The sequence below is a fragment of the Pristiophorus japonicus genome, chromosome 2 (assembly GCF_044704955.1).
Source record: "Pristiophorus japonicus isolate sPriJap1 chromosome 2, sPriJap1.hap1, whole genome shotgun sequence".
NCBI classification, from domain to species: domain Eukaryota; kingdom Metazoa; phylum Chordata; class Chondrichthyes; family Pristiophoridae; genus Pristiophorus; species Pristiophorus japonicus.
Window position 1 is genome coordinate 317,875,910 of NC_091978.1, and position 12,763 is coordinate 317,888,672.

General features: G+C 44.0%; 1 protein-coding gene across 3 annotated transcripts in view; it reads left to right on the forward strand.

Annotated features, from left to right (window-relative positions):
- adad1 (adenosine deaminase domain containing 1 (testis-specific)) overlaps window positions 1-12,763 on the forward strand; it is a 132,935-nt gene that overhangs the window by 40,807 nt on the left and 79,365 nt on the right. For 2 of the 3 annotated variants that reach the window (XM_070871814.1, XM_070871817.1), the window contains exon 6: window positions 10,731-10,856. The exons of the other annotated variant lie outside the window; for it this stretch is intronic. In XM_070871814.1, the coding sequence (XP_070727915.1) occupies window positions 10,731-10,856 (126 nt within the window). The remainder of the gene's footprint in view (window positions 1-10,730; window positions 10,857-12,763) is intronic. 3 annotated transcript variants of the gene reach the window in all.

The following is a 12,763-nucleotide window of genomic DNA, read 5'->3' on the forward strand; positions in this document are numbered from 1 at the left end:
AACAGCCTCTAATGCAAGTATATCCTTCCTTAAATACGGAGACCAAAACTGTACGCCGCACTCCAGGTGTGGCCTCACCAATACCCTGTACAGTTGTAGTAGGACTTCCCTGCTTTTATTCTCCATCCCCCTTGCAATGAACACTGGTATATAAGAACATAAGAAATAGGAGCAGGAGTAGGCCATTTGGCCCCTCAAGACTGCTCTGACATTCAATAAGATCATGGCTGATCTGATCATGGACTTAGCTCCACTTCCCTGCCTGTTCCCCATAACCCTTTACTCCCTTATCGCTCAAAAATCTGTATCAACGCCTTAAATATATTCAATGACCCAGCCTCCACAGCTCTGTGTCTCTGTACTGCAGCACCTTGCAATTTTTCTCCATTTAAATTATAATTTGCTTTTCTATTATTTCTGTCAAAGTGGATAACCTCACATTTTCCCACATTATGCTCCATCTGCCAAATTTTTGCCCACTACTTAGCCTATCTATATTCCTTTGCAAATTTTTTGTGTCGTCCTCGCAATTTTCATTCCCACCCATCTTTGTATCATCAGCAAACCAAGCTACATTACACTCGATCCCTTCATCCAAGTCATTAATATAGATTGTAAATAGTTGAGGATCCAGCACCGATCATAAGAACAGAAGAATTAGGAACAGGAGTAGGCCATCTAGCCCCTCGAGCCTGCTCCGCCATTCAACAAGATCATGGGTGATCTGGCCATGGACTCAGCTCCACTTACCCGCCCGTAACCCTTAATTCCCTTATTGGTTAAAAATCTATCTATCTGTGATTTGAATACATTCAATGAGCTAGCCTCAACTGCTTCCTTGGGCAGAGATTCACAACCCTCTGGGAGAAGAAATTCCTTCTCAACTCAGTTTTAAATTGGCTCCCCCTTATTTTGAGGCTGTGCCCCCTAGTTCTAGTCTCCCCGACCAGTGGAAACAACCTCTCTGCCTCTATCTTGTCTATCCCTTTCATGATTTTAAATGTTTCTATAAGATCAACCCTCATCCTTCTGAACTCCAACGAGTAAAGACCCAGTCTACTCAATCTATCATCATAAGGTAACCCCCTCATCTCCGGAATCAGCCTAGTGAATCGTCTCTGTACCACCTCCAAAGGTAATATATCCTTCCTTTAGAAAGGTGACCAAAACTGCATGCAGTACTCCAGGTGCGGCCTCACCAATACCCTAAACAGTTGCAGCAGGACCTCCCTGCTTTTGAACTCCATCCCTCTCGCAATGAAGGCCAACATTCCATTCGACTTCCTGATTACCTGCTGCACCTGCAAACTAACTTTTAGTGATTCATGCACAAGGACCCCCAGGTCCCTCTGCACCGCAGCATGTTGTAATTTCTCCCCATTCAAATAATATTCCCTTTTACTGTTTTTCTTTCCCAAAGGTGGATGACCTCACATTTTCCAACATTGTATTCCATCTGCCAAACCTTAGCCCATTCGCTTAACCTATTTAAATCTCTTTGCAGCATCTCTGTGTCCTCTACACAACCTGCTTTCCCACTAATCTTTGTGTCATCTGCAAATTTTGTTACACTACACTCTGTCCTCTCTTCCAGGTCATCTATGTATATTGTAAACAGTTGTGGTCCCAGCACCGATCCCTGTGGCACACCACTAACCACCAATTTCCAACCCGAAAAGGACCCATTTATCCTGACTCTCTGCTTTCTGTTAGCCAGCCAATTCTCGATGCATGCTAATATATTTCCTCTGACTCCGTGTACCTTTATCTTCTGCAGTACCTTTTGTGTGGCACCTTATCGAATGCCTTTTGGAAATCTAAATACACCACATCCATCGGTACACCTCTATCCACCATTCTCATTATATCCTCAAAGAATTCCAGTAAATTAGTTAAACATGATTTCCCCTTCATGAATCCATGTTGCGTCTGCTTGATTGCACTATTCCTATCTAGATGTCCCGCTATTTCTTAATGATAGCTTCAAGCATTTTCCCCACTACAGATGTTAAACTAACCGGCCTATAGTTACCTGCCTTTTGTCTGCCCCCTTTTTTTAAACAGAGGCGTTACATTAGCTGCTTTCCAATCCGCTGGTACCGCCCCAGAGTCCAGAGAATTTTGGTAGATTATAACGAATGCATCTGCTATAACTTCCGCCATCTCTTTTAATACCCTGGGATGCATTTCATCCGGACCAGGGACTTGTCTACCTTGAGTCCCATTAGCTTGTCCAGCACTACCCCGCTAGTGATAGTGATTATCTCAAGGTCCTCCCTTCCCACCTTCCCGTGACCAGCAATTTTTGGCATGGTTTTTGTGTCTTCCACTGTGAAGACCGAAGCAAAATAATTGTTTAAGGTCTCCGCCATTTCCACATTTCCCATTATTAAATCCCCCTTCTCATCTTCAAAGGGACCAACATTTACTTTAGTCTCTCTTTTCCGTTTTATATATCGGTAAAAGCTTTTACTATCTGTTTTTATGTTTTGCGCAAGTTTACTTTCGTAATCTATCTTTCCTTTCTTTATTGCTTTCTTAGTCATTCTTTGCTGTCGTTTAAAATTTTCCCAATCTTCTAGTTTCCCACTAACCTTGGCCACCTTATACGCATTGGTCTTTAATTTGATACACTCCTTTATTTCCTTGGTTATCCACGGCTGGTTATCCCTTCTCTTACCCACCCTACTTTTTCACTGGAATATATTTTTGTTGCGCACTATGAAAGAGCTCCTTAAAAGTCCTCCATTGTTCCTCAATTGTACCACCGTTTAGTCTGTGTTTCCAGTCTACTTTAGCCAACTCTGCCCTCATCCCACTGTAGTCCCCTTTGTTTAAGCATAGTACGCTCGTTTGAGACACTACTTCCTCACCCTCCGTCTGTATTACAAATTCAACCATACTGTGACCACTCATTCCAAGAGGATCTTTTACTAGGAGATCATTTATTATTCCTGTCTCATTACACAGGACGAGATCTAATATAGCTTGCTCCCTTGTAGGTTCTGTAACATACTGTTCTAAGAAACAAAACGTATGAATTCCTCCTCAAGGCTACCCCGTGCGATTTGATTTGACCAATCGATATGTAGGTTAAAATCCCCCATGATTACTGCCGTTCCTTTTTCACATGCCTCCATTATTCCCTTGATTATTGCCCGCCCCACCGTGAAGTTATTATTTGGGAGCCTATAAACTACGCCCACCAGTGACTTTTTCCCCTTACTATCTCTAATCTCCACCCACAATGATTCAACATTTTGTTCATTAGAGCCAATATCGTCTCTCATAACTGCCCTGATATCATCCTTTATTAACAGAGCTACCCCACCTCCTTTCCCTTCTTGTCTATCTTTCTGAATTGTCAGATACCCCTGTATGTTTAATTCCCAGTCTTGGCCCCCCCTGCAACCACGATTCTGTAATGCCCACCAAATCATATCCATTTGTAATGATTTGTGCCGTCAACTCATTTATTTTATTTCGAATGCTGCGTGTGTTTAGGTAGAGTGTTTTAAACCTAGTTTTTAAACCATGATTTTTAGTTTTGACCCCTCCTGCAGCCCCTTTATATTCATACATATTGTCCCTTCCTATCACCTTGTGGTTTACACTTACCCCAGTGCTATCTGCTCTGTTGCCTCCTGCCTTTTGCATTCTTTCTTGGGGTCCTGTTCGTATGAGCTCTCACCCACTCTAACTAGCTCAGAGCCCTCTCTTGGGTTCCGAATACTCCTTGCATTGAGGCACTGAGCTTTCATGCTTGCCTTTTTATTACACTTTGACCCTTTAGAATTTTGCTGTACAGTGGCCCTTTTTGTTTTTTGCCTTGGGTTTCTCTGCCCTCCACTTTTACTCATCTCCTTTCTGTCTTTTGCTTTTGTCTCCATTTTGTTTTCCTCTGTCTCCCTGCATTGGTTCCCATCCCCCTGCCATATTAGTTTAACTCCTCCCCAACAGCACTAGCAAACACCCCCCCCTAGGACATTGGTTCCGGTCCTGCCCAGGTGCAGACCGTCCGGTTTGTACTGGTCCCACCTCCCCCAGAACCGGTTCCAATGCCCCAGGAATTTGAATCCCTCCCTGCTGCACCACTGCTCAAGCCACGTATTCATCTGAGCTATCCTGCGATTCCTACTCTAACTAGCTCGTGGCACTGGTAGCAATCCCGAGATTACTACTTTTGAGGTCCTACTTTTTAATTTAGCTCCTAGCTCCTTAAATTCGTCTCGTAGGACCTCATCCCTTTTTTTTTTACCTATATCGTTGGTACCAATGTGCACCACGATAACTGGCTGTTCACCCTCCCTTTTCAGAATATCCTGCACCAGCTCCGAGACATCCTTGATCCTTGCACCAGGGAGGCAACATACCATCCTGGAGTCTCGGTTGCGGCCGCAGAAATGCCTATCTATTCCCCTTACAATTGAATCCCCTATCACTATCGCTCTCCCACTCTTTTTCCTGCCCTCCTGTGCAGCTGAGCCAGCCACGGTGCCTTGAACTTGGCTGCTGCTGCCCTCCCCTGATGAGTCATCCCCCTCAACAGTACTCAAAGCGGTGTATCTGTTTTGCAGGGGAATGACCGCAGGAGACCCCTGAACTACCTTCCTTGCACTGCTCTTCCTGCTGGTCTTCCATTCCCTATCTGGCTGTGGACTCTTCACCTGAGGTAAGACCAATTTGCAACACGTGCTACTCACGTCATTTTCAGCATCGTGGATGCTCCAGAGTGAACCCACCCTCAGCTCCAATTCCTCGACGCAGACCGTCGGGAGCTGGAGGCAGATACACTTCCCGCACACGTAGTCGTCAGGGACACCGGAAGTGTCCCTGAGTTCCCACAGTACAGGAGGAGCATATCACGTGACCGAGCTCTCCTGCCATGACTTAACCGTTAGATACACTTAAATTGGCAACAGCAATGCTAAAGTTTACTCACTGTTGTCGAAGAGAAAAAAGAAAAACTACTCACCAATCACCAGCCAATCACTTACCCCCTTGGCTGTGACATCACCTTTCTGTTTCTTTCTGCTTTTTTGCCTTCTCCCTGTAGCTGCACCAGCTGGCCTTTATAGGCCTCTGCTGATCCGCGGACTCACACCTCAGCGACGCACCTCCCGCCTGCTGAACTCGTGGCCTTTATAGGCCTCTGCCGATCCCTGCAGCACCCCACTAATCATTGTTTGCCAACCAGAAAATGACCCATTTATCCCGACTCTCTGTTTTCTGTTAGTTAGCCAATCCTCTATCTATGCTAATATATTACCCCCAACCCCGTGAGCTTTTATCTTCTGCAGTAACCTCTTATTTGGCACTTTATCGAATGCCTTCTGGAAATCCAAATACATCACATCCACTGGTTCCTCCATATCCACCCTGCTCGTTACATCCTCAAAGAATGGCAGCAAATTTGTCAAACATGATTTCCCTTTCATACAGTCAAGCAGCGTCAGCATGGTTTTATTATGCTTTTCCAAATGTCTTGCTACTGCTTCCTTAATAATGGACTCCAACATTTTCCCAACGACGGACGTTAGGCTAACTGGTCTATAGTTTCCTGTTTCTTTTCTGCCTCCTTTTTTAAATAGGGGCGTTACATTTGCGGTTTTCCCATCTGCTGGGACCTCCTCAGAATCCAGGGAATTTTGGTAGATTACAACCAATGCATCCACTATCTCTGCCGCCTCTCTTAAACTTCTCTTAAGACCCTGGGATGTAAGACATCGGGTCCAGGGGACTTGTCCACCTTTAGTTCTATTATTTTACCTAGTACTACTTCATTAGTGATTGTATTAAGTTCCTCCCTACCTATAGCCCCTTGATTATCCACTATTGGGATATTTTTAGTGTCTTCTACCATGAAGACCGATACAAAATATTTGTTCAATGTCTCTGCCATTTCCCTGTTCCCCATTATTAATTCCCCAGTCTCATCCTCTAGGAGACCAACATTTACTTTAGCCACTCTTTTCCTTTTTATGTACCTTTAGAAACTCTTTACTGTTTTTATATTTCGTGCTAGTTTATTTTCATCATCTATCTTCCCTCGTTTTATCATTTTTTTAGTAGTTCTTTGCTAGCTTTTAAAAGTTTCCCAATCCTCTGGCCTCCCACTGGTCTGCCTTTGTTTTCAATTTGATACCCTCCCTTATTTCCTTAGTTAGCCACGGATGGTTATCCCTTCTCTTACAATCTTTTCTTCGCATTGGGATATATTTTTGCTGCTCATCAACCGTCCCATTCTTTCGTCTATTTTCCAGTCCACTTTAGCCAACTCTGCCCTCATACCTTTGTATTCTTCTTTATTTAAACTTAGGACCCTAGTTTGAGAACCGACTTTCTCACCCTCCAACTGAATTTGAAATTCATCTATAGTATGGTCACTCATTCCTAGAGGATCTCTTAATAAGAAATCATTTATTAATCCTGCCTCGTTACACAGTACTAGATCTAAGATAGCCTGCTCCCTGGTTAGCTCCGCAACGTACTGTTCAAAGAAACTATCCCGGATACACTCTATGAACTCCTCCTCAAGGCTACCCTGGCCAATTTGCTTTGTCCAATCAATATGAAGGTTAAAATCACCCCTGATTATTGCCGTTCCTTTATTACAAGCCTCCATCATTTCTTGATTTATACTCCATCCAACAGTGTAGCTACTGTTAGAGGGCCTATAGACTATCCCCACCGGCGACTTTTTCCCTTCATTGTTCCTCATCTCCACCCAAACTGATTCAACATCTTGATCCTCTGAGCCAATATCGTTTCTCACTAACGCACTTATTAACAGTGCTACTCCACCTCCTTTTCCTTTCTGTCTGTCCTAGTGAAACTTAGCATTCATTCTTCAGTTGCTAATGAGCAGCACTTTGTTTCAAGAAAAGCTATACAGCATTAAAAAGTGAAACATCGCTACTGTGGGGATCTTTTGCTGACATTTTTCTTTCCATCTACAGTTTTCCACCTCCCAAAAGGACACATTGAATAAGTGTTCCTCTAAGAAAAATTGTCTAGCTATATTTTAAAAAGAAGCCTTTCAATTTTTGTGCTGATGATCCATTGGAATAACCTATTATACTAATGTACAGTGCCACAGATTAGTAAGATGTAGGCTAGTCTAGTCTATGGGATTGTAGGTGAGTTGTTTTTACACACAAAGCAAATCATCCATTCTTTTGCTGAACTCTTTTTGGCAGCGAGTATAGAATAGTTTTGGCAGAAACTTATGGCCAGGTTGTTTGTCCTCTGAGCTAGATCTGCTGCTGCACTCTGCCCAATAAGTCTCGCAAGATGGCAAATGTCTGAGATTACGTTGCACCAGTAGTTCAGAAGGCATTTGAGCTGGAAATAGCAGCATATCAAGAAGATCTTAGGCAAGGTATCGGGACAGCTTTGAGCCAGATTAGAGCTCGTTTAAGCAAAGGGAAATAGCTTGCCAAATTGGCACACTAAGAAGGATCTTTCATGACTTCAGGGCATTCAAAAATGCTTTACAGCCAATGAAGTACTTTTGAGGGCAGTCACTGTTGTAATGTAGGAAAAGTATCAGCCAATTTGCACACTGCAATATTCCACAAACACATGACCTGATAATCTCTTTTAGCAATGTTGGTTGATGATTAAATATTGGCCAGAACATCGGGAGAACTCCCCTGCACTTAGTTTAATAGTACCATGGGATCTTTTGCGTCCACCCAAAAGGCAGACAGGGCCTCGGTTTAATGTCTCATCTGAAAGACGGTACCTCCAATGGTGAGCACTCCATCAGGACTGTACTGAGGTGTCAGTTTTGAATTTGTGCTCAAGTCTCTGGAGTAGGGATTGAATCCAAGACTTTCTTACTCAGAGTCCTACCACTCAACTAAGGCCTAGAACCTTAAATTTGTGCTTCCAGCAGGCGAGGCTTTGCTCCAGGAGCACAGAAGTGGAAACTCTGCCCTGTATTCTCCTCTTCTTCACCCCACCAGAGATGTACTTATTTGTGAAAAAACAAAATAGAAATATTTTAAGCATGTTTATTAGATGTGGTCCCGGTCTCTTTCCCCCAGCCTCAAGTGCCTTGCCGGTCCCTAGCCCTGGCTGAAGGGCTTGCCGGTCCCGGTCCCCCCCAGCCCCCAGTGCCTTACCAGTCCCGCTCCTAGCCCTGGCCGAAAGGCATCCCTGGTGCTTACAATAGTTTTCCACAGGCTCTCAAAGCTCTACAACATTAAAAAGTGAAACATCGCTACTGTGAGGATCTCTTGCTGTGACATTCTTCTTTTCATCTTGAAATACAGTTTTCCATCTCCCAAAAGGAAACGTTGAATGTGTTCCTCTAAGAAAAATGGTCAAGCTATATTTTAAAAAGAAGCCTTTAATTTTTTGTGCTGATGATCCATTGGGATAACTTGTCAATATACTAATGTACAGTGCCACAGATTAGTAGGATGTAGGCTAGTCTGGTCTGTGAGAATATAGATGAGTTGTTTTTACACACACAAAGCAAATCGTCCATTCTTTTGCTGAACTTCTTTTGGCAGCGAGTATAGAATAGTTTTGGCAGAAACTTATGGCCAGGTTGCTTGTTTGTCCTTAAGCTAGATCTGCTGCTGCTCCCTGCCCAAGAGGTCTCGCAAGATGGCAGATAGCTGAGATTAAAAATTGGACCAGTAGTTCAGAAGGTTTTTGAGCTGGAAATGGCAGCATATCAAGAAGGCCCCGGGAGAGGTATTGGGACAGCTGGTAGAACATCAGGTTTGAGCCAGAATAGAGCTGGTTTAAGCGAAACGAAATAGCTTGCCAAATTGGCACGCTTAGAAGGAAAGGGCTTGTTATTTACATAGCATCTTTCATGCCTTCAGAGCATGTCCCACAAACACATGACCAGATAATCTCTCAGCAATGTTGGCTGACAATTAAATATTGGCCAGAACTCCCCTGTTCTTCGTTGAATAGTGCCATGGGATCTTTAGCGTCCACCCAAAAGGCAGATTGGCCCTCTGTTTAATGTCTGATCTGAAAGATGGCACCTCTGACAGTGCAGCACTCTGTCCGGACTGCACTGAGGTGTCAGTTTTGGATTTGTGCTCAACTTTCTTACTCGGAGTCCTACCACTCAACCAAGGCCTAACACCTTAAATATGTGCTTCCAGTGGTCGAGGCTTTGCACCAGGAGCACAGAAGTGGACATCTACCCTATAATTTCCTCCTCCTCTCTCCACCCCACCAGAGGTGTGCATAGTTGTGAAAAAACAAAATTTGAATATTTTAAGCACTGTTTACTAGGTGTGGTCATCATAGTCAAGTAATCCTCCTTCTTTCCTTCCCCACTCTGCCGTGTGCAAAAACTTGCTCCAAACTGTTGGGCTTTTGTTTTTAACTCTATTGTTTAGGGTAATCGGAGATAAGATCAACCAAGGGTTTAAACTTTTATGACCAAATGGTTTTATTAATGTTAAAATGCAACAAAGTTTACAGATGGGACCCATACAATCTTAGTCAGTAGTATAACTTGAAACTCAGAATGGTCAATTCTTGTACTTCACGGGACTGAGAGGTTAATAATCAATTCGCATCCTGTATGGAATTCTTTTGGTCTGTCACATGGACTGTGTTCTGTTGGTCTTGTGGACTGTGTCATTGTTCACTTTAGAATGACTGCACTTACACCATTTTTGCTGATGAAAACATGTTTTCCAAAAGTTCTAATTCTTTCTCCCATGGTTACGTCGACTGATGCTATCAGACAACACCTGGTGCTTACAATAGTTCTCCACAGGCTCTCAAAGCTGTCTAATCTGTAACCTTCCAGGCAGTCTGCATAACAATTATTCAATCTGGTCAGCCTTCCCGGCATGCCTCCTTGAAGTTGGGCAGCAAAGAACATGTACATTTAAAAAAATTGATTCACAGGATGTTTATTGCCCTTCCCTAATTGCCCTTGAGAAAGTGATGGTGAACCACCGCCTTGAACTGCTGCAGTCTCAGAGTTGGCACTCGGGGCTGGTGGGGGGGCGGGGAGGGAGAAGCAGACTGGCAAGCCCTTTGGCCAGGGCTAGGGGCTAGGTATCCTTATTGTAAGATCATAATTGGAGGTAAGTTGCTGCAATATATTTTCTTGTATTTTTAAGTTGATGCAATGAGTTGGTTGTGGGATTGCTTAGCTCTACTTCCGCTGTATAGAATGCATCCTGTGTTGGCATTTCCTTTGTAGGTACTTCTGGCATGCTCTTCTCGACTCCTCATTGAACCAGGCTTGGTCCCTTGGCTGAGTGGTAATGGTAGAGTGAGAAATATACGGGCCATGAGGTTACATATTGTCATGGAATACAATTCTGCTGCTGCCGGCGGCCCACAGTGCCTCATGAATGTCCAGTTTTAAGCTGCTAGATCTGTTCTATTCCATTTAGCAGGCTGGTAGTGCTACACAACACAATGGAGGGTGCCATCTTTGAATCCTTTTTGGTGCATCCATCTTTTCATGGCGGCCAAAGCTAGGTATAAACTATAAATGATTTGTGGAATATAATTTCCTTGGAATTACATTCTCTGCTTTGATGATTACTATACAATATGGTAATGTTTTTTTAATGTTTGGTGAGTCGTTTTTCTTGCTGCGCTTATTTATCAAGGTGTCCTTATTGTAAGATAATATTTTAATCTTTTATTACATCTCTACAATAATTCATAAATGCAGCTTATTCATGTTTAGATTGATATATACATTAAATATTTTTAATATCTTATAGAGGGAAGGAATTCATATTACAAAGCTGTTTCTACAGCCTGCAGAGATGTGTTCAACAAGCTGACTGCTAACCTGCCCGAACACCAGAATTGTAGCAGCTCTTTGGCTGCTTTTGTAATTGAAAGACGTAAGTGGAATATAGTTAAAGTTTGCAATTCAAGGACCCAGAAATTCAATTGTGCCAAAAACAGACATGCTGTGGTTGGGGCAATATTATAATATATAATGATGATTATAATCACCTGAGCATGCAAACAATGCTCCTTGCGCTACTTATTGGCTATACACCCATTGGGAGGGTGGGGAGAGGCTGGATATTGGATGTCCATGACTCAACTTAAAGGCATCAAGCACCTCTTCAAGGGGAGGTGCAATCTGGCTACAGGTGGCATCAAAGGAATCACTGCTGGAGCAGCAAATCGTGCCCCAGGTTCGCAGATGCTGCCTTGGAGGCTATCATCATCATCATCATGGGCAGTCCCTCTGAATCGAGGAAGACTTGTTTCCACTCTTAAAATGAGTCTTTAGGTGGCTGAACAGTCCAATGTGAGAACCACAGTCTCTGTTACAGGTGAGACAGATAGTCGTTGAGGGAAAGGGTGGGTGGGACTGGTTTGCCGCACGCTCTTTCCGCTGCCTGCGCTTGATTTCTGCATGCTCTTGGCGATGAGACTCGAGTTGCTCAGCGCCCTCCCTGATGCACTTCTCCACTTAGGGGCAGTCTTTGGCCAGGGACTCCCAGGTGTCAGTGGGGATGTTGGCACTTTATCAGGGAGGCTTTGAGGGTGTCCTTGTAATGTTTCCTCTGCCCACCTTTGGCTCGTTTGCCGTGAAGGAGTTCCGAGTGAAGCACTTGCTTTGGGAGTCTCGTGTCTGGCATGCGCACAATATGGCCTGTCCAGCAGAGCTGATCAAATGTGGTCAATGCTTCAATGCTGGGGATGTTGGCCTGGTCGAGGACACTAATGTTGGACGGCACGGCCCTGGACAACATGGACCATTTCCCATACCTCGGGAGCCTCTTATCAACAAGAGCAGACATGGCCTCCAGTGTGCCAGTGCAGCCTTCGGCCGCCTGAGGAAAAGAGTGTTTGAAGACCAGGCCCTCAAAACTGCCACCAAGCTCATGGTCTACAGGGCTGTAGTAATACTCGCCCTCCTGTATGGCTCAGAGACATGGACCATGTACAGTAGACACCTCAAGTTGCTGGAGAAATACCACCAACGATGCCTCTGCAAGATCCTACAAATCCCCTTCGAGGCCCTAATGCCAACATTAGATGGAAGAGGCACATCCTCTTCGAGAAGGAAGCCTTCCAGGCTTCAACTCTGACCACAGCGAGAAGAGGTAGCAAAGCATGAGTGCCAGCAGCTTAACTCCCAGGACAATTGATCAATTCTGAGGGACAGTATGAACCTTCATTGACACAGATTAATCAAGGTCAGTCGGCATAGATTTGTTAAGGGAAGATCGTGTCTGATTAACTTGATTGAGTTCTTTGAGGAGGTAAAAAGGAGGGTCGATGAGGGTGGTAATTTACATGGATTTTAGCATGGTTTTTGACAAGGCCCCATATGGTAGGTTGATCAAAAAAGTAAAAGCCCATGGGATCCAAGGGAGAGTGGCAAATTGGATCCAAAATTGGCTCAGTGTCAGGTAGCAAAGGGTAGTGGTTGACGGAAGCTTTTGTGACTGGAAGGCTGTTTCCAATGGAGTTCCACAGGGCTCTGTACTTGGTCACTTACTTTTTGTAGTATACATTAATGATTTAAACTTCAATGTTGGGGACATGATAAAGAAATTTGCAGATGATACAAAAATTGGCCGTGTAGTTGAGAGTGAGGAGGAAACCTCCAGACTGCATTGATAGCGATGAACTAGTCACGGGCAGAAAAGTGGCAAATGGAATTCAATCCGGAAAACTGTGAGGTAATGCATTTGGGGAGGAGCAACAAGGCAGGGGAATACACAATAATATCCCCCTTTAAGATATTAGTCTCAGTTCAACTCCAGCCTTGGATGAGCATTCTGAG